The sequence below is a fragment of the Chroicocephalus ridibundus genome, chromosome 1, assembly GCF_963924245.1.
Source record: "Chroicocephalus ridibundus chromosome 1, bChrRid1.1, whole genome shotgun sequence".
NCBI classification, from domain to species: Eukaryota; Metazoa; Chordata; class Aves; order Charadriiformes; family Laridae; genus Chroicocephalus; species Chroicocephalus ridibundus.
Window position 1 is genome coordinate 218714701 of NC_086284.1, and position 19976 is coordinate 218734676.

Genomic DNA, 19976 nt, shown 5'->3' on the forward strand with positions numbered 1-19976 from the left:
GTTCTCTGTCACGACAGGATGCCTTTCTTGCCCCCACATAAGATCCTGCACGTGGATGGGACTTCAACCCCTTATTACTGAAATTGCATCTCCAAAGTGATGCTCAATGGGAATATGCCTTCACTTTACTTTCTGGAAATAAGCTGAAATCTGTTGGTGGATTTTCTCTTTTGTTTTCCCATGAGAGAAAAAAAACACAAAAAAAACCCACCCAAAAAACAGTAGAAGATTTTGGGAGGGAGCAGGAAAGGAAGACCTCACTGAAATTAATGAACATCCTCTAGATCGTTCAGGTAGTGCCTGAACGATCCAGACTTTGAATTTCCAGGGTCTGTGACCAACACAAGAGCTGAGGGAGACAATCTCCACGGTGCAGGCGATTGTTGCCACTCCATTTGCTCAAACCTCAGTAACACTCGTTCCAACACACGGGTCCTCAAGGGTCATTTTCCAAACATTGCCCAGCATAAGCTACAGGCCCTGTGGTGACTCACCACAGCATTTTGTCCCACTTCGCTAGCAGCTGACACACATCTTCGACAAGGTCATTCCTCGTCCCACTCCAGAGATGGCTGCATTTCTAGCAGCAAGGTGATCATGATCTGCAAATTTTCAAGGAGCCCCTGGTGGTTAAAAGCACAATATAAACACAAGGTGATGCTATTCTTTACCATTCAGGCTATGCATGATGTGTTTGTCTGTATTTTTTTTTATGTAGGGAGAGAAAGGAGATCCTGGGACCACTGGTGACATTGGGCAGAAAGGAACAAAGGTAGGAGATGGGCGAGATTCTGTGAAATCTCCATCCTAGTAGATATTCAAACACTGTCCAGACGTGGTCCTGGTCAACCAGCTTTAGGTGACCCTGCCTGAGCGGAGGATTTGGACAAGACGACCTCCAGAGCTCCCTTCCAACCTCAACCACTGCATGATATAAAGGTTGGGACAAGCAGGGAAGAGAGCTCAAGCTCCAGGATGGAGTGAGGCCGGTGGGGAAGGATCATAGAATCACAGAATGTGTTGGCTTGGAAAGGACCTCTAGAGGTCTCTCGTACAGCCCCCCTGCAGTGAGCAGGGACATCTTCAACTCGATCAGGTTGCTCAGAGCCTCATCAAGCCTGGCCTTGAATATCCCCAGGGATGGGGCCTCCACCCCCTCTCTGGGCAACCTGGGCCAGTGTCTCGCCACCCTCATTGCAAAGAACTTCTTCCTAATGTCTAATCTAACCCTGCCCTGCTCTAGTTTAAAGCCATTGCCTGTCGTCCTATCGCAACATGCCCTTGAAACAGCCCCTCCCCAGCTTTCCTGTAGGCCCCCTTCAGGTACTGGAAGGCTGCTATAAGGTCTTCCCGGATCCTTCTCTTCTCCGGGATGCTGCGAGCAAAGCAAGAGCTTGCAGCGCCACATTGGGGTTTGCCCTATGCACACACAGAGTTCCTCCCTCCTGCCCTCAACTTGGTTTAACGTCACCACCTGTGATCTGCTTTATCCTCAGGGCTTACGAGGGCTTCCGGGACGCATCGGTGCTCCTGGAGCCGAAGGCATCAAGGTGAGCTAAGCCTGCCTTTCTGTCCTGCTCTACCTGCCCCATTTCCAGCAGCGTTTCCCACTTAAGCCCAGGACAGCATCATGCATGAAGAAGCCACCCTAACTCTAGCAGGAGAAGTCCCTCTTGGTGGCACAGGGCTGCAGCCTGCAGCACAGGGGGACATGGTCACACAGGGAGCCATGGACGGGAAGGTTTTAAGGCTTGCAGGGAACTTTTTGATAACCTAGCGTAAAAAAAAACAACAGACCCTGCCCAAATCCCCTCCTGCTCTGCGGCTTAGCAACTGCCTGGACTCATTTCACAATTACTGCTGGGCACATCGCTCCGATTGGCAGCACCACTGGTCCTTCCTCTATAAACAGGGATAATGACCCTTAATGGTCTTTTTATGAAAGGTTTAGAAAAGCTTGATAAGAAGTAAGGGAGCTGTTGATAGCTGAGCCAATGGGATATGTTGTGACTGTTGTTGTTGTTGTTATTAATATCTCCCTTCATCAGCCTTGGCCTATTGGGTAAATGAAGTACCATTCAGTGAATTTCCCACCTACTTTCATGTAGGTGGTCTTGGAGTCGGGGCTGTCTAAAATTTATACTGGTCTGAAGTAGGACTTTGCCTATACTTAGGCTTTCTGTTACCAGTAGCGTGATCATGTTCCCCCCGCAAGTACCACTTACCTTGCCATTTTGGAGCCAGTTTTCCCGATGTTTTAGGGGCTGTGTGCACGTACAGCCCATCCACTGCTTTTCCATCCACAGGGAGAAATTGGCAGTCCTGGAAAACCAGGAATCCCAGGATCAGATGGACCATATGGACCAAAGGTGAATATCTAAATTATGCATCTGCCTACAAGTAGGAGGTTTCCTAAAAGCTTAGCAGATGCTGCAAATCCACCTCTGCAACATGATTCTTTCTTTCAAAGGGCACAAAGGGGGTTATTCTGAATCTGTTCCTATAAGCCAGCATAGACCTGGGTGAAGATGCTTGGACATCTCAGGTGGGGACCTCTTCACTTGCCTCTGCAAGACTCAACCGGGTTCATCCACCCCAGCCCCGATGCTCCACAGGCACTATAGCATGTGTCACGTAATGGGGCTTTATAATGAGATTTCTATCAGTCTCCTTGAGTACCACCAATGCTCACGCTGAGAGGCCCTGCTGGGTCCCACTCAGTAAATAATATTGTAATCTGAAGAAAAGCCAGTTCATCCAGCAAATTGCAACCTTGCCAAGTCCATGATTTTATCTTGGCTCCTTCCAGGGTGAACAGGGAGCATCAGGGGACGATGGTGCCTCGGGGATTCCTGGAGAGAAAGGAGAAAAGGTTAGTACTCGCCAGACTGCATCGAGCTGCCATTTATAAAGGAATAAATCCCACATCCATCAGGTCAAGTTAACAAAATTATACACTTTTTACATCATTGGTACCCTTTCCAGTGGGCAAATGTCAACTGTCTAGAGCATTAAGGCTGGAACTGCAGTTGGAAAGGGCAGGAGATGGAGGTCTCCTTAAATTCACCCTCTGCTGATGTGCAAAACCCCGGAAGGGTGCCTGATTAGTATGAGGAACAGCCATCCAAACCCTTAGTTATCAGAGTTTATTCAACATCACCATGCCCAGGGTAGAGGGTGCCTGGGAAGCTGTGGGGCAGAAGAAGTGGATAATACTTGCTGCCTCCTGGGCACGTTGGCCATGGGAGTGGGAAAGGTCTCCAAACTGACCTGCTCCTGGACTCTGCTCTCAGCTCCCTGAGGAGACCCCACCTTGATCACTCCCCACAGATTTTGCCTCTCTGCATTGCTTAATTTCCCATTTTCTTCTCTAAAGTGAAAGTCTAAAATTTATATCTCCCCATGGGAGAAAAGTGGGTTTTCAGTTAAAACAGCAACTGTTTTGAAAAAAAGAAAACCCCACAATAATCCCAGCAGCCTCCATCAAGTCTTCGGGCATTTTCCACCCCCTCCAGTCCTTCTCACATTCAGTTCCACCATCCTGTCTGCAGCTGATTTGGGGTCTTAAAGAATGTGTTGCTTTTATTGAAAACAGCTTTTCATCCCCTGATGGTCATCTGTCTCAAACACTGAGTCCTCTTGTCAAGCAACCGCCATTGATCACTAAATCTCTGATCTGTGAATGGTCAAAGGCTGAGAGGTTATTTCTGGGGAAATATCATCCCTTCCTCTCTTGTTCTTCTCCTCTCCCACAAACATCTGCTGTCGGCCACTGCTGAAGGTTGGGTGTTGGGCTGACTGGAGGTCTTTCCTTCTGCTGTGTTTAATGGGAGGCTTTTCTGTTCGCAGCAGCTCCAGGAGGAAGCTCAACAGTGCAGATGAGTAGGAAATTCATAGGCCAGCTCTTGGTAACTCTCTTTCTCCTCCTCAGGAGGGCCCAACAGCAGACAAAGTAGAATGTAAAGGGTCTCCCCTAGTTGCCAATGCCATGGAAGTCTTTGGATAATGTTTGACTGGCCCATCTCTAAACAAACCTGTGCTTTGTGTCGGTGATTGTCAGGGGGCCAAAGGAGTTCCTGGCCTGGGAGGCTTCAAAGGACAAATGGGATGGCCTGGGAAGACTGGAGTCGCTGGACCAGATGGACCTCAAGGGCCACAGGGTGAACCAGGGCCACAGGTGAGTAGCAAGTGGTCTGTAGGATGCCCTAAAACCTGCTGAGATCTGTACCTCACTTCCTTATGCGACATAGCACCCCAGATGTGTTTCCATATGTCACCGTGTACACATACATCTCCCCACTTCATAGATCTCCCCACCTCTTACAAACTGGCACCTGAGGCGTCCCAGCTCAAAATGGCTGCAAAGTCTGCTGTCGTTCTCTGGGATATTGGTCAACGTACTTCAGATCTCTTGGTGCGTTTATCACCAGAGACTTTTTTTTCCCCTTTCCTCTCTTCTTTTCCTATCTGCAGCATAAGATGTGACCTCTCAGTGAAGAAAGGAAGGCTGATAATTTCAAGTTATGAGGGCATCAAGTGCACCCCTCCTGTTGCTAATTATCTGGGGAGCAGGATGCCAAGGTTTCGGAAGGAGCTGGTGGCTTTCAGACCCCATTTGTGGGCCATACTTAATAAGTGTCTTTGCATGCAAGACATGCTGGGCACCTTTTGAAATCTAACAAAAAGACTTGGAAATGAGACATGCTAATACTGTTTATGAGCAGGAACATGCTGCCCCCAGATTCTATGGTAATGAAGAGTGTCTTGCTGCTGCCAACACAATGCGGAGGGACAGATACTAGAGATTAGTGCTAATCGCCCTCCCTTAGACAGCAGCCATTAAGTAAAGAAGAACTTTTTAAGTGAAAGAGGACTGGAAATGAAAATACCCTTCTCAGCTGTGCTGGTGGGACTAGCTGAGTTTCAGGCTTGGACAAGAGAATATATAAATTAATATGAAAGAGAATATATAAATTAACATGAAAGAACCGAGAGCAAAACCGTGACCTGGACAGGCTGGAGAGCTGGGCAGAGAAGAACCTAATGAGGTTCAACAAAAGCAAGTGTAAGGTCCTGCACCTGGGAAGGAAGAATGCTAAGCACCAGTATAGGTTAGGGGCGGACATGCTGGGAAGCAGCTCTGAGGAGAAGGACCTGGGGGTCCTGGTAGACAGCAAATTATCCATGAGCCAGCAGTGTGCCCTTGTCGCCAAGAAGGCCAATGGCATCCTGGGCTGCATAGGGAAGACTGTGGCCAGTAGGTCGAGGGAGGTCATTCTCCCCCTCTACTCTGCACTGGTGAGGCCACAACTGGAATACTGTGTCCAGTTTTGGGCTCCCCAGTTCAAGAGGGACAGGGAACTACTGGAGCGAGTCCAGCGAAGGGCAACCAAGATGATTATGGGACTGGAGCATCTCCCTTATGAGGAAAGGCTGAGAGAGCTGGGACTCTTTAGCCTGGAGAAGAGAAGGTTGAGGGGGGACCTGATTAATGTTTACAAGTATCTAAAGGGTGGGTTTAAGGAGGACGGAGCCAGGCTCTTTTCAATGGTTCCCAGTGACAGGACGAGGGGCAACGGGCACAAGTTAGAACATAGGAAGTTCCGTTCAAATACATGGAAAAACTTCTTTACAGTGAGGGTGACAGAGCACTGGAACAGGCTGCCCAGGGAGGGTGTGGAGTCCCCTTCTCTGGAGATTTTCAAGACCCGCCTGGATGCAGCCCTGAGGGATGTGCTTTAGGCAATCCTGCTCTAGCAGGGGAGTTGGACTAGATGATCTCTAGAGGTCCCTTCCAACTCTGAAGATTCCGTGATTCCGTGAAAAGAAAAGCGAAAGTTGGTTGACTACATGAAAGAGCAACTGTTTCCTATAAGCTGTCTCAGGGATAGCCCTGTTTTAGCTCCTACCAGGCCCTAAGCCTGGCAAACATCTGGCATGCCATGTTTCACCCTTGACTGATGTATCCTTATACAACCGTGTGTAAGGATTTCATCTGCGCGTGTGTGTGTGTGTATGCAAAGCCTGGGTGTACACACATCCACACATATGGCTTGTAAAATACTTGAGTTTTCTGCTAAATGGGGATTAGACTGTGCTGCTGCTTTGAAAACAAGGAGAAGAGGTAGATTTTCTTCGGTATTCTCTTATGCCCTGCTGAATTATTTCAGGCAAATAATCCAAACTCTGATGACCAATGATTATCCTTCACCAAGTGAGAAGCGCATTCAATAGCATGGAGAATTTAGCCGATGTGTAGCTGCATCTGACAGCTCAGGACTGTGCTGGTAAAGATACACTGGTGAAAATTGCTTTGGCTTTTGAGGGCAGAAGTTGGGACAATTCAGATCCAGTTTTGTGTGGAAGTCTGAATGAGTCTGGACCTCATTAGATCATCTCTCCAGGATCTCAACGATCTCCCTGTCCTAGGGCCCCTTGCAAGGACTTCTGACTTGGATGGTATAAAGGTATCTATGTAGGATTTAGTGAGTCTTAACCTGGTTTTTCCCCCATACAGAGGAAGAGCATCACGTGTTCCAAAAGTTTGTACCCTGCTCTTTGGAGCCGTAAAACAAAAAATACCCAACACTGAGTGTTAAATCTTAGGGAAGAAGGGATTAAGGAAGGGAAAATGCAGGTGGGTGCAGCAAGGTCCACGTTGCACTGATGGTCAGATGGAACATCTGTGTTGTGTTTTGAGATGTCATCAAATAAAAGCTTGACCTAGACCAATCCGGTCCATGGTGCAAGGGCACAGAGGATGCTCTGGGCCTCCTGCGTTGCTCAGGAGCCTACAGCTACAGCTGAATCCCACCCGCTGCTTCACCACTGACAGGGGGATTATAGGAAGGACTGCCCCTGAGCCTTTCCCTAAAGGGGTGCAGCTGTAGGAAGACCCTTCCAGAACAATAAAAAATGGACTAGATCCAGCTTCAGACCACAGCAGCAACATTATTCTTCTTTCCCTTGCTCCCCAGGCTGTACCTTGCAATGAAAAATATATCAAAAGAATCACAGAAGGGAGGAAGGAGCTGAAAGTGCGGGGCCTCCTCATGTATGTTTAAAAAGGCTGAAAGTTTTTATATTAGCAGTTACAAGCACTGCATGCTTAGAAAGCCGTGTATGAGATAATGAATGGCTTTCGTCTGGACACAGATTAAAGAGAGACCGTGAGATGCCAGTTTCTACACCCACACTGCTACTTGTCTTTTCTCTAAATTAAAAGAGAAAGTCCCTGGGTCTGAACCACAGCAGCAAGGCCACCCTCATTTCTAGTGTGGGAGGGTATTATCTCCATCTGCAAGCCCTTCTCCCCCTGCTGAGACTCCGCTTCTTAAATTAGAGTGTCAGGGAGAGAAACCTGCCTTCTACCCCCGCAGCATCCATCCTTTCTGCAGGGAGGGACCATAGGAAACTCCTTGTGGTTGCCCAGGGCAGAGGTGGCAAAGCCCAGGGCTCTGACTCATCACGCCTGATCTGTCTGGGGAGCATTTGAAATCCAGAGAGCTCTGAGTGTCTTCTCCTACTGATGCCCAGGTTGGGTTTTAGTGGGAAACCCCCAACTGGTGGTGTGGGGTATCTCTGGAGGGTGCTTGGGCACTGCTAACTGAGCTTTATTCTTCTTCTCTAGGGTCCACGAGGGAAAAGAGGGAGACCTCAGCTCTGCCTCAGGGGACCTCCAGGCGTGGATGGCAGAAAAGGAGAAATGGTCAGTACGGGGATGAGCCAGCCTCGCCTCCCAGTGGGGTTCCTCACCACCCTGCAGCAGTGCAGAGCTCTGCACTGGGGCTGGATGAACCCTGGCTGTTCTCAGTTGCATTTCTTGGCTCTCCAAATATTGGTTTTTTACAATTTTATGAATTTTACCCCCAAGTGCCAGGCACCAGACAAGGGCAATGCTGCCTACACTTCTGCCTGAAGGTCTCTCCAACTGGAACAACTGCTGTGAGCCCTGTGGGCTGCCAGTTGATTTATATAAGACTTCTTTGGGAAAACATCATATTTTGGGACAGCACATCCTCCTCACCCGTGCTTGGCATGGCAGACCAGGACTAAAACCATACTCAGTGCAGTCCTTCAATGCAGAGGGGTAATGCTCGGCCTTTTAATGCACATCAGAGTATAACAGTATGAGCTTAATCTCCGGATCCCAACCTGCAACCCATGTTCTGGATCGGTCCCTACATGCTGCAGGTCCTGCCAACGCTGGCTCATGGGCTTTTTGCATCCGTCCTTTCCCTTTAATATTTTTAATCAATTTCAAACAACAAATCCAGTTTTCACCAGTTCTGATCAGAAAAATTCTCGAGGTATTTTCTCCTGGGAGGCAGAAAGCCCTGTTGGCAAACCTCAGCATCTCCCTGTGTTTCGCCTTTTCAGTGCTGGGATTGCAATCCCAGTTGCAATCTTCTGCTTCCTCTGGTTCCCAGAGGTTCTCTGGAGGCCAGATCCTCTTCACGCCTCCACCTCAGCTTTTGTGGTCCCTTACAAATTGCAAAGAAACCTGACTTAAACTGTAGCTGGTAACGTCCTTAGTGTTTAGATAGGGCAGAGTTCCCAAAAAATCTGGGAGCTTGCAGCCAGCTCTCTGATACACATTTTTGTTCTTGCTTCCTTGTACATGGATGAGTCCTTTCCTTCACTCAGTGATTTACTCACAGATATCCCTCGAATTTAAGGGAAAACATGTGAGCCTTTTTCCCCTGTCTCCCTTCCTAGTGCATCCTTTCCTCTCTAAGGTGCAATTTATCCTTGGAGCATTTAATGGTCAATCTACTGAGCTTTTGTAATGACTTAAGTGTTTTTAACAGGGTGAAAATGGTCCAGCCGGCCAGAAAGGAGAAAAGGGAGATCCTGGTCTTTCTGTGAGTACTTTAGCCCAAGATCACATCCTATTACACAGGCCTGAATAGAGAAAATAGGACAAACTACCCCTAAGAGGTGTAGAGGAGGAGGGAAATGCTGAGAAAGAGATTCATTCAGAGAATATCTGGGAAATGAGGGGTTTGGCCGTTACCCAGAGACGTCAGACATGCACAGGCTGGGGTGGGAGAAGTGCTGGGCTGTACTACGTCAAGCCCAAAAAATGACCCAGAACCCGAGGCACATTTCCCCACTCCCATCCTCCCTGTGATGCTTCAGACTCATGCTTGGCAGATAGGATCAGTGCCAATGCCACAGGGATGATCAAATGCAAAGAAAGAGCAGGAGAAAGCAATGCGCCCCCTTTTCATAGTGGATTAGGGAGCTGGCGTTACTCCAAAAGCTGCTGCTCTGGGTTTATAAATCCTGAAGAAGGAATGGTTGACCCACATGGGTCAGGGCAAGATCCCTGCTGCAGCTCCCCTAACCTTAGGGTCTCCGCCCTGTTGCCTGAGCAAATGTGTGTTGTGCCACTTGACTGATAGGACGGGGTACTTTCATCTTTCCAGTGTGTGGAGGACAAGCAGGATTTGGTTTGGCATGACGAGGGTGCCCTATGTGCGGGTGGCTGAAGACCCCAGCTCCCTGCATAGTAAGCGTCCCAAAATTTGTCATCCCTACAAGGGATAAGAGGTAGTGACCACATGAAGTGCAGTAGGATACCAGCTGTAGCACGTGGAAGATGCTCAAGTGAAACAGTGACAGCTGTCTGGCCCAAGGGTCAGGCACAGACTCAAAATCCTTGAGATCAGATGTCTCCCTCTGTGGAGAACATCATTAGCTGGTTAAAAGGCAGAGGAGAAGAACAAAATGTGGTGCAGCTACACCTCATCTAAATCTAGTGCTACAGCCCATGTCCATGGGTCAAGGCCGCAGTATGATTTGAGCAGACCCTTTGCATGGATGCAGGTGGTTTGATGAAGCTTCTCAGAGGTGAGGGACATCTGCGAGACCATGGCTTCAGGGACAGTGTCAAAACGTTGTGGAGACTCACTGGAAAGCCAGCCCGGACTTGAGGTGTGCCATGGTCCTCACGTTGGGCTCGGGGTCTCAGCTCCTTGGGGCAAGAGGAGCTGGCTGCAGGATGGACATGAATTTGCAAAAGGAATCATTTCCCTGATGAGCCACAAATCTTGAACCAAGTCTCTGTGACACCAAACATACATCTCTGATCTTGGCCATACCCAAGCTGAGATGTTTTCACTTGTGGTCCCAAAAGCCACCTCCAGTGGGGCGAGCAAAGTCGGGACAGGACACAGAGCAGAGGGAGATGGTGCCAGGGTAGAAAATCACCACTAACCTCTGCTTTCCCTCCACGGCACAGGAGGAAGAGGTGAAGGAGGTGGTCAGGAGTGAAATGAGAGGCAAATGCGGTAAGTCGGCCGTCGAGACGCACTTGGGGCCACCGCTCTGACACCTGCCAGTGACTAAATTGGAGCAATTTGAGTGCCAGCGCATGCTGGCTCGGCAGAGCAAATATCACCCCATTAGCAGCAAACGGAGACGCGTCACCTCTCCATGCTCGGAGACGAGTGCGGGCTTCTGGGCCGCGAGGTCTCTGCCATAGTCCTGACCTCCTACTCAAACTCTTAATTTTTTCCCTTGAAGCCCTCTCTCTTCCCATTTCTTCCCCCGCAGTTTTGTTAGCAAAGCTTTCCTCCCTGGTCATCTCCATTTCCCCGCTGATTGACGAAAGACGTTGGGTCATGGGGGCAAGTTTGGAGCTGCATTTTGCCTAATAACAGCCTTTTAATTCCTGTCTACTTCGTGGCACTTGTTGACACACAGACCTCTCCTCTCGGGTGGTGAATAACCGCCAACCAGCGCCACACCAGTAATGAAACCCGCTGCATTTGGGGATGGTTTTACCCCAGGATCCCAATATCACCAGGGTTCCAGGCTTTTGGGGTCTTGCTTTCCTTGCCCTGCAGAGGTCCTGAAGGCCGGCAGAGAGCTGCCCCACTCCTGCCCCACTCCCTGGGGTCTGCCTACGGCCAAGGTGGGTTTGGGTTCACCAACACTTGCCAAGACACTTCAGCCATTAAGCTGGAGTCGCACTCGTTTCTGCCTAGAGATGTTAGGGGGCATTTGAACGCTTTGAAGGGAGGGGGGAAAAAAAGGGTGAAAAATAGTGCATGAAAGCATGTGCTGCCTGTACAAATAATGATTTTGTTGAAAAATCTTATTTACCTAGGGAAAAAAAGAAGTAGCAATAAAAACTGTGCACTGTCTGTCTTACGTTTGCAGCTTGTGGAGGTGAGCTGGGAAGGATGCTCATGGAAAGGGGTAAGGCTGCTAATATGACTACGTACCTCAGTGCTCTGTAGGCTTTGGCCAACAAAACGTTGTGTTGTGATTCGTCTTGCACATTGTGTTGCGCAGTGGCGATAATTTTCTTGAGCTACAACTATTTTTCAAAGCATGGTGGCTTTCCAACTGTGCCACCAGATTTCATCATCGGTGACCCAGCAATTAAATCCACAGGTCTGGAGGCAACTGAAATCAACAGGCAGCTCCAAGGGTTCCAAAAGCTCCAGCTTTGGGAACACATCAGAAGAGATGGTGAAAGCCAGGAAGAAATGCTTAACAAAACCCAGAGGATGGCCACATTGGTGACATCAGTGAAGCCCTTCAGGGATCCACCTTCCCCTATTGCAGGTAAGTGCAGCTGCATGGCTGCATGCTTTCCGTCTTTCCAACCATGGCAGATGGTGTCTTCTGGAGCACCCCATGAACCCAGTGCTAAATCCTCTTCCCTGGGACTGGGCAGAAAGGAGGCAGTGACGGGATTTCCAATGAGAGCTCCCACGCTGTGATCCCCTGTGCTGAAAAGAGCTGATCTGTGGCTCTGGGACGAGGTGGGCTGATGCTCCTGGAATGGGTGGCAGGTGAGGAAAAAGCCAAATATGCACGGCCCCACTGATGATCACCACCTGCAAAAGGATGTATTTTGAAAGGCTGGAAGGAGGCAGCCATTTTCAGGCAGATTTTGTTCCCCTCTCCCTGCCGTGTCCATTGCAACTTCTAGTAAAGCTTCCTGCCAGCCAGAAATTACGTCTCTGAGACCAAACACTTGAGCTATTACAGACTATTTCTGCCCAAGGCCTCACGAACACTTTAATGGATAAAGCTACTGATTGCAGCTAATGGGAAAACAACCAGCTCTATTTCTGTCCCTGGTGTTGCCCAAGAGAGAGGGAGAGAGAAGGGCCAAGGTCAGGACAAATGCAATACAGACCCACCTGTACACAAACACCAGTGGGTTGGTGGCATCTACTCACACTACATCTACCTCTACACCAGGCAACCGGACAGGGCAAGAGCATGATCCAATATTGGCCACGCTTTTAGTTATTATTAAGCTCCCAGTAGCATCTTGAGCATCACGAGGCAGCCAAGGTGCAATCATCATTTTTGGGGATGAAGGCTGCTCAGCCACAGGGAGGTGAGCAATGTTCTGCTGGAGGGAGGTTCATGGCCCACTCTGTAGGCACAACCAATGGGGTGGCTCCCCAGAAGGCTGCAGGACCACCTTGGGATGCATTGGGACACAGTGTCCCAGTGGCAAAGCCCAGGATTTGAGTATGTTGGATGCAGGGAAATCCATTAATGCTTGGCTGAGAATGACCACCTTTCCAGGGAGAGGACAGGATGGGGCAGTTTTAGCTGCATTTCAGATCATCTACCCTTTCTTCTTGATCATCAACCACTGTAGTGAGCATTATGGTGAGGAAACGCTTGGCCCAGCTTCTTCTAGACCTGATGAGCAATACGGTCCCCTTAGCACAGAAGACCTACCAGTTGGATATCCTCCTTTTCCTGTCCCCATAGGATAATGGGTCATGGATGGCCCTATGGGCCTGCCCATCCCCTGGGATGCTGATGGAGGCAACCAGCACCCTTTGACGTGACTGGCTTGGGTTTCTGGGTAGCCCTAAATTTTAGCAGCAACCTGGAAATCACTTTGACCCAGAAGGACCCATATGAGCTGCCATCCTCCAGATCCATCACATCTTCAAATCCATGCCACAGCTACCCGTGGACCCTCTGACCCTCCTCATCAGGGCTTGGCTTTGAATCTTGATTTATGGGAGACAGAGAGGGAAAACATCCTGCTGGTGGGGAGGAATAGGGGATTATGGGCTTGCTTGCGGAGGGCTTTCTGCGCTCAGCACTCAAAGTCCAAACACACTGCAAGACGGGGCAGGACTCATAAGGGGGGAGAGTCCAGACTCATTTCTTGCAATTCAGCCAGTCAGAAATTAAGATGTGGCTGCTCAGATTTTGTCAGCAGGAGGAGGAGGAGGGTTGGGTGGCATGGATGGAGCTGCCGTTGACACGGGCAGGGGGACGGCCTCAGTACTTTGTCTCAGAGAAACAGGTACTCGCAGGGCCAGGTGTATCTCAGCAGAAGGGAGGCGTCTAAAAATGCAACCTCTCGTGCCTCTACAACAGTCCCGTCCAAACTCTGGTCCCCCAGCATCTAAGGGAGAAAGCTTTCTGCAGGCTGGCTGTGCAGCGTGCCTCCATTTTCCCCTCGTGTAACCTGCTAAAGACCGAACAAATCCCCCAAATCCTAGGTAAGCCTAGTACTGGACCCCAACCATCACCGCCTTCCTCCTGCCCAGCCCCAAGCGCTCTCCTGATGTCTGTGTCATACATCGAGGACATCATCCATCTGGGTTTAAACTCACTTTATATCAAGGCCGCGTTTGGGATCTGGGCGGTTTTCAGATCGATGGGGCGTACCACATGTTATTGAATCTCAGCTGCCGCCGTCGCCAGCTGACAATCCCATTACAGCCCGGGTCTGAGGCAGGAGGGCTCATAAATCGCTCTGCTAAGCGATGAGTGCGGACAGGCGCTCTAAATGTTAACAGGATTCTGCAATCGGAGGGTTATTACTGCCAGATTACAATCGCTCCTGGCTTTTCAAAGCTCGCAGATTTACAAAACTCCAGCCTGACATTTATCTCCTGCAAACAACCACAAATACTTCCATTTTCTCTGACTAACACCCAACCTTTCTGACTGAGTTGTTTAACACCATTAAGAATTTTATTGCCGCCGGTTTCTCCCTCCCCTCGCCAATTGCTCTGTGACATTTATTAAGAGAACTTGTTAGCCGGCGGAAAGCCATGTAAGGCTCCAATGATCTATATTTAAATGGTGGCTAATTTGTTTGCGTGCCCTCGTTACGTGTGATTTCCATTTGCTTCCCCAGCGGCTCCCCGGGAGCAGCAGATAACGGGTCCCTCTCAGCAGAAGCAGCGAGAAGCCCACAGTCAATTACCAGGTGAAATGCGCTGAATTAAGTGACATTTAGGGAAGTCACTTCCCGGGTGGGAAGTGCTTTTTGGCATTGAGATCAAGGGGACGCGGCACGGAAAGACTTCCACGTGCCGGCAAGCAGAGCCTCAAATCTCGGTTTTGGACTTGGCTTAAAGCAGCCTCTTTTGCCCCAGGCCGTTGAGCTGGTGGTGAAAAAACTGGAGGGTGTTTTTACCCGATTCTGTGTTGTCCAGCCGTTCCAGCAAAATGCACAGTGAGAGTCCCCCAAGCAACGCCCCGAATGCACCCACCCCTGCAAAGACGCAGCCCCCCCCAGGTCCCAGGGGTTAATTGTCCCCTTGCAAAGGCCTGAGACCACCATGATGGGCACCGCAGGGGCAGGTGGTGCCATGGAGCAACAAGGAGCCTCGTGCTCATCCCACTATGGAAATCCGCTGCTGGATGCCCCCCGTTGGTCTTTGCTGCCCCTTTTGCTCTGACAGCCCCGTTGCTTTGGGGTAAGGTGCTGACTGTGGGGCAGTGGGAGTCCCTGGACCAGCCCCACACATTCACACGGGGGGGAACTGGGGTGGCAGAGTGTGGCCTTTTCCCACCTGGGTCCGACACATGACTGGGTGGGGGGGTGTTTCCCTGCAGCCCCCTGCCTGCAGCCGATGGATGAGGGCTCCTGCCATCACTACGCCCTGCTCTGGTATTACCACCCAGAGGCGAACGCCTGCCGGCCCTTCATCTTTGGGGGATGCCGAGGCAACAGCAACCGCTTCAAAACCAAGTGGAAATGTGAGCGGCAGTGCAAAACCTCAGCAGGTAAGGCAGCCCCTGAGCACTCCAACCCTCCTCTTCCTCCCACCAGGGGTAAGGTCAAAGCATGAAAAAACCCATCCACGATACGCCCACCTCCATTGCCTTATGGCGCCCCACCAGAACCAAGCAAGGACTTAGAGGGATGCCTCTAGTTTGCAAGGTCCCTCCCACTCTCAGCTCACTTTGGTCCCCCTCAGCCCCTCCTAGGAGCTCCTGGATATCTCCTTCCTTGGGCCACATCTGCTTATGGGATGCAGATGGACCTGTGGGTGATGAGGAGGGTCCTTGTGGGCACCAGCACTGGGTCCTGGTAGTTTGCATACCCTGAGCTCAGCCACCACATGTGTTCTAAGGCCTGAGGTTTGCAGGAATCTGGGGGCCTGGTGTCCTCTGAACCATGGACTTGTCCATCCAAGCACCTCGCTGGCTTCTCTAGCCACCAAGGACTTCAGGCAGAACCTGAAGCTGGTGGAGCTGCCCTGACCTGAGCAGTCCCAAACACCCCTGCATTGGGGTCACACCTCATCCAGGGTTTCAATGGGCAAAACTCACTCCTGGAAACCCAGTGGGGCTCCTGTTGCCTTATCTAGGGTTCATGGGGTCAGCCTGCGTGGCTCTTCCTCCTCTCCAGGCATGTGGTAGCTCACCGCAGGGAAAACGAGCTCCTGCTGGCCCTGACAGTAATGCCAGCAGTACAGCTGCCGAGCAGTACACGAGCTGTGGCTGAAACCAGCCTTCCTAGAAAGATACTCCTCTCTCAACCTTTCTTCTGCATGAAGGCAACCCCTCCGGGCATCAGGAGAAATGCATTAGTTCTCAACAATACAAAAAACCCCTGGTGAGATTCATCTGCTCTGTCTTCAAAGGCATTTACAAAAAGAAAAAAAAAAAAAAAGAAAGAAATTAAAGGCAGGGATCTGTAAGTTGAGGTTCTTTTCAGAGTTTTCAGGTGCTCTGCATTTTGTTGGTTGTGTTTTAGGCTGGCACCTATTGTCCATAAAATCAAAACCATTACCCAGTCTTTTATCAGCCAGTTGAATCTTTCTGATATACAATGGACTTCACACAGCCTGGGCTTCTTATTCTGCAAGGAAGAAGGCAGTGCAAATATTCATTGCTCAGTTTAGGACAGGCAGGGACATCCTGGAGAGCTGAAGTGTTCTTTGGGCAGAAGGAATATGTATTGACTGGCCAGGAAGGCCCAAACTGGATGCCTTCTTCTGTCATGTCCTACCCCATCCCACCACAAGGGTTAGCATCACTCCTTGGGCTCTGTGGGGAGCCCATCTTTGTTGACCCAAAGGGCAGTCAAGGTAGACCAATTGGTCCATTTAGCCTGGTCAGTGCCCACGTTTGGTGGCCCGCTTCTTTGCAACCTACTGCGTGAGGGGAAGCCACTTTCAGTGCTTTAAGTCCTGTCCCAGCAGCACTAGGTAATAAACAAACCTCTTCCCAGCCAATGCTCTACCCCAACATTAAGAGATAGTGTAGGCTTCACAAAGCAGCAGTAGATACCTCCAGCACTGTGTCTGCACTCCCTTTGGGGGGAGAAGCAACCACTGGGGAGTGGGAGTCACCCAAAACTAAGCCAGATCTGTGTGTCCTCTACATGGCCATTTCTCCTGGCTGACCCTAAATGGTGCCCGGATGTGGACCAGATGGAACATCTGCTTTATGGATCTCTGATGTGTTGTGGCATAACCTGGTATAGGCAATTCCATTGTGTCAAGGATCTCCAAAGCTGCTGTGAGCATGGGAGGACCAAGAAGAAGCCCAAGCTGTAGCCAACCTCCAACATCCCCTTTGTTTTCTCTTTCCTCTCTTTTGAAAACCAGACAGAGGGAGGTGATCGGCTGCAATTGCCATGTTTAAATAAAAAAGAAATGGAGCTGCAAGAAGTGTCTCCAGGACGTCTCGAAGACTGGACAAGCAAGACAAACCATTTAATGTGAGGAGGCAAAGGAAGTTTGAAAAAAGATGTTGGAAGACTGTAATTATGAGCAGGAATTAAAGTGGTATGAGGAGAGGGACGCATCTGATTGCTTGGGAAAGCAGAGATGTCCAGAGGCTCATGACTGCACCGCTCGCCCCATAGGACTACCATGCAAAACTGGGCGCCACATACCCTTGAGTTTATTTTTGTAAAATAAAAGTGTGTTAATGCTGCTGTGCATAATCCTAGTTCATAATCCTGAGAAGGACAGAGAGAAAGCTGGGAATTTCCATTATGTCATTTCCATTATGTATTCCCCATGTCAGACCAGGTGTGCAGGTTGAGCTCTGTCCTGTAGCAGGTAACCTTTCAGCTCGTCCCTAAACTCCCTATGGCCTTTAGCAAGTCCCACCTTCTCCATCACTTGACCATTTCCTGGGCAGGTGAAGAGGAGCCATCCCAAACCATACATTAAGAAAAAATCAGGATTCAAAACCAGACGGGGCTTCTCCCTGCAAAATGCCAACGCCAAGTCTTGGAGGCATTTGGAGCTCAGAGAGGTGCGGAAATCCAAGTGGGAGGGTAAACCTCTGGGTTTTGGTGGCCACGTGGACCCAGCTGGGAGGGGTCCGTTCCGATAGCGTCTCCTCCGAGCACACATCGTCAATGTGAGCATCCATGGGTGCAAGCCTCCATTCCTCTCTCCACAACAGGTTCCCAATACACACGCCCAAAGCTTCTATAAATGGTCACTTTTCTACCCCATATCGACAAAAAATGTTTTCATTAAAGAATGTACATTGCGTTGTGTCTTCAAAGGTTGCACTGGGAATTGCTTTTCCCCCTCCAAACACCTTTGGTGGGAACAGAATGGCTAAATGAGGATTCATGCTGGAGTGGGATTGGCGGGGAGACGGTTAGGAAATCAATGGGGTTTACTAAAAGTTTGGCTGCACAATTTGGTAGGGTTGAGCTCAGATTTCCCCGGCCCAGCAGGGCAGCATCGGAGGAGAAGAATTTCACTTACCCACAGTATCCCAAGCCCCAAAGGGGGACCAGCATAGGGGTTTTTTTTTTATTATTTTTATTCACCCCACAGCTAAAATCTTTTTCACTCAAAAAAAAAAAAAAAAGAAAAATAATTTGGTAAATGTTGGCAATGAGACAAGTGCCATTTTCAGACTGACATTTCCAGCCTCTCCTCTCGAGATGCTGTTCTGTATCGAAATGTACTTTGGCAAGGAAAACATTCAGGTATTGTATCGTGGCAAGAAAAATATCCCCTCGGAAAAGAAACAAAATGTTCCCACCGAAGCAAAACAGCGGGTACGGCATCACCAAAAAGAAAGCTCTTCTGCATTTCCAGGTGAGGCCACAGTGCTGAGAAACAGGTGCTTTTTCTGAGGAAACACCCCCCACACTTTCGCATTTCCCTGGCATCACAGCGATGGGGGACACTTTGTAAGGGACGTCGCAGGATGCCGATGCCTGAAGAGCCATGGCCGGGCTGTGCGGGTGTTGCACCCTCAGCAGCTCAGGAGACATGGAATGACTTGAACTTCAGCTCCTCCATCGGCCCAGGGGAGCTGAGACCATCCAGGGGAGCAAAGCGTTTGCAACCAGCAGGAAAAAAACCTTCATTCCTAAACTGCATTGACAAAAATAACCACCGTGCCCAAGAAAACAGGGACCTAACGGAGTGCAAGACCCACAGGTTCATTTGGCACCCTGGTATGAAGATCTTTATTTAGGTGGGATCTTTTCAAGGGGCACAAGTCATTGAATTCCCACAATTGTGCGGAGCAAACAGCATTTCAGAGCTTTAAAAGAAGGGGAGGAGAGAAAAAGGAGCTCAGACATGGAACAGGTTGCCCAGAGAAGCTGTGTCTGCCCCATACCTGGAGGGGTTCAAGGCCAGGTTGGACGGGGCTTGGAGCAAGCTGGGCTGGTGGGAGGTGTCCCTGCCCAGGGCAGGGGGGTGGAACTAGATGATCTTTAAGGTCCCTTCCAACCCAAACCATTCCATGATTCTATGATATGAAGGGCTGGGGATGCACCTCCAGAAAGGTTCACCCCCGTTGATCTGATTTTGATCTAATTTTGGACATCTCTGCTTGCAAAGCCCTGTTCCCCAAATGATCGTTCCTGATGTAAACCAGCCCACAGCTGGACCGGAGCAAAAATATCTGTATGGGCAAAAGGGGACCCACTATAAACAGTTCTTACTATTTAATTAACACCGAAAAAACTCATGAATAATATCTATTATTATAAGCAAAAAAAAAAATCCTCCTACCAGCTCCCTTTTCTCTGGTGTGGTGCTCACCCTGACAGCATCCCTTCAGCGAAGGCACTGGTGGCCTCCAGCAGAAATATGGGCTTGTCATACTCCAGTGGCCACCACCACTTGACCCAGGGTGTCAATTCAGTGCAAAGCCTGTGGTGTTTTAGTAGCAATGGCAAAAAAAAAAAAAAAAAAACAACAAAAAAACAAAACCCCAAAACATTACATTTATGGGTCTGGAGTAGCTATGTTCTAGATGTCCCCGCAGACCAGCCTCCCTGCCCTTGACTTCCCTTGTGCTGCCCAAGACTGCACGTTGTCCAGAGTCCAGCATTTCACCACCCCTGCCCAGGACTGTGGGATTTGGCCCAGCAAGGTAGGGAGATTTTTCCCAAGAAAAATCTTGGGATTTGAGAAGAAAGGCTTCGGGTTGGCCATCAGAGGAAATGCCGGACTGTTCATTCCTGCTTCATCCTACCAAGCCAGCCCACGTGTGGCTACACCATCTCTGTTGATACAGTGATGCACAGGACATATCTCCACCTTACAAACCAGCCGCTTGTGTGGATTTGGGGTGCAAATCACCCGATATCCCCAGCGCATGGTTCGGGGTCACCAGCTGGCCTGTCCCTATCCTGCAGCCAGGTTCTCATTGCAGTGCTCTGCAAAGTGCACGCTCCCCATGCCTCCTTCGGCTCCCCAAACACTCCCAGGATGTCTCCTCCTGGGCATCTGCCCCCA

The 19976-nt window shown here is 49.8% G+C and overlaps 1 protein-coding gene across 1 annotated transcript in view; it reads left to right on the plus strand.

The window, feature by feature from the left end:
- The window catches only part of LOC134510420 (collagen alpha-1(VII) chain-like), a 136643-nt gene extending 118950 nt beyond the window's left edge, over nt 1-17693 (plus strand). The window contains exons 77-89 of the mRNA XM_063323721.1: nt 719-772; nt 1497-1550; nt 2307-2369; nt 2810-2872; nt 4061-4177; nt 7631-7708; nt 8811-8864; nt 10247-10295; nt 11170-11208; nt 11407-11580; nt 14147-14218; nt 14851-15021; nt 16854-17693. Coding sequence (XP_063179791.1) covers nt 719-772; nt 1497-1550; nt 2307-2369; nt 2810-2872; nt 4061-4177; nt 7631-7708; nt 8811-8864; nt 10247-10295; nt 11170-11208; nt 11407-11580; nt 14147-14218; nt 14851-15021; nt 16854-16867 — 1002 coding nt within the window. The 3' untranslated portion in view covers nt 16868-17693. The remainder of the gene's footprint in view (nt 1-718; nt 773-1496; nt 1551-2306; nt 2370-2809; nt 2873-4060; nt 4178-7630; nt 7709-8810; nt 8865-10246; nt 10296-11169; nt 11209-11406; nt 11581-14146; nt 14219-14850; nt 15022-16853) is intronic.
- Nucleotides 17694-19976: the final 2283 nt, after the last annotated feature.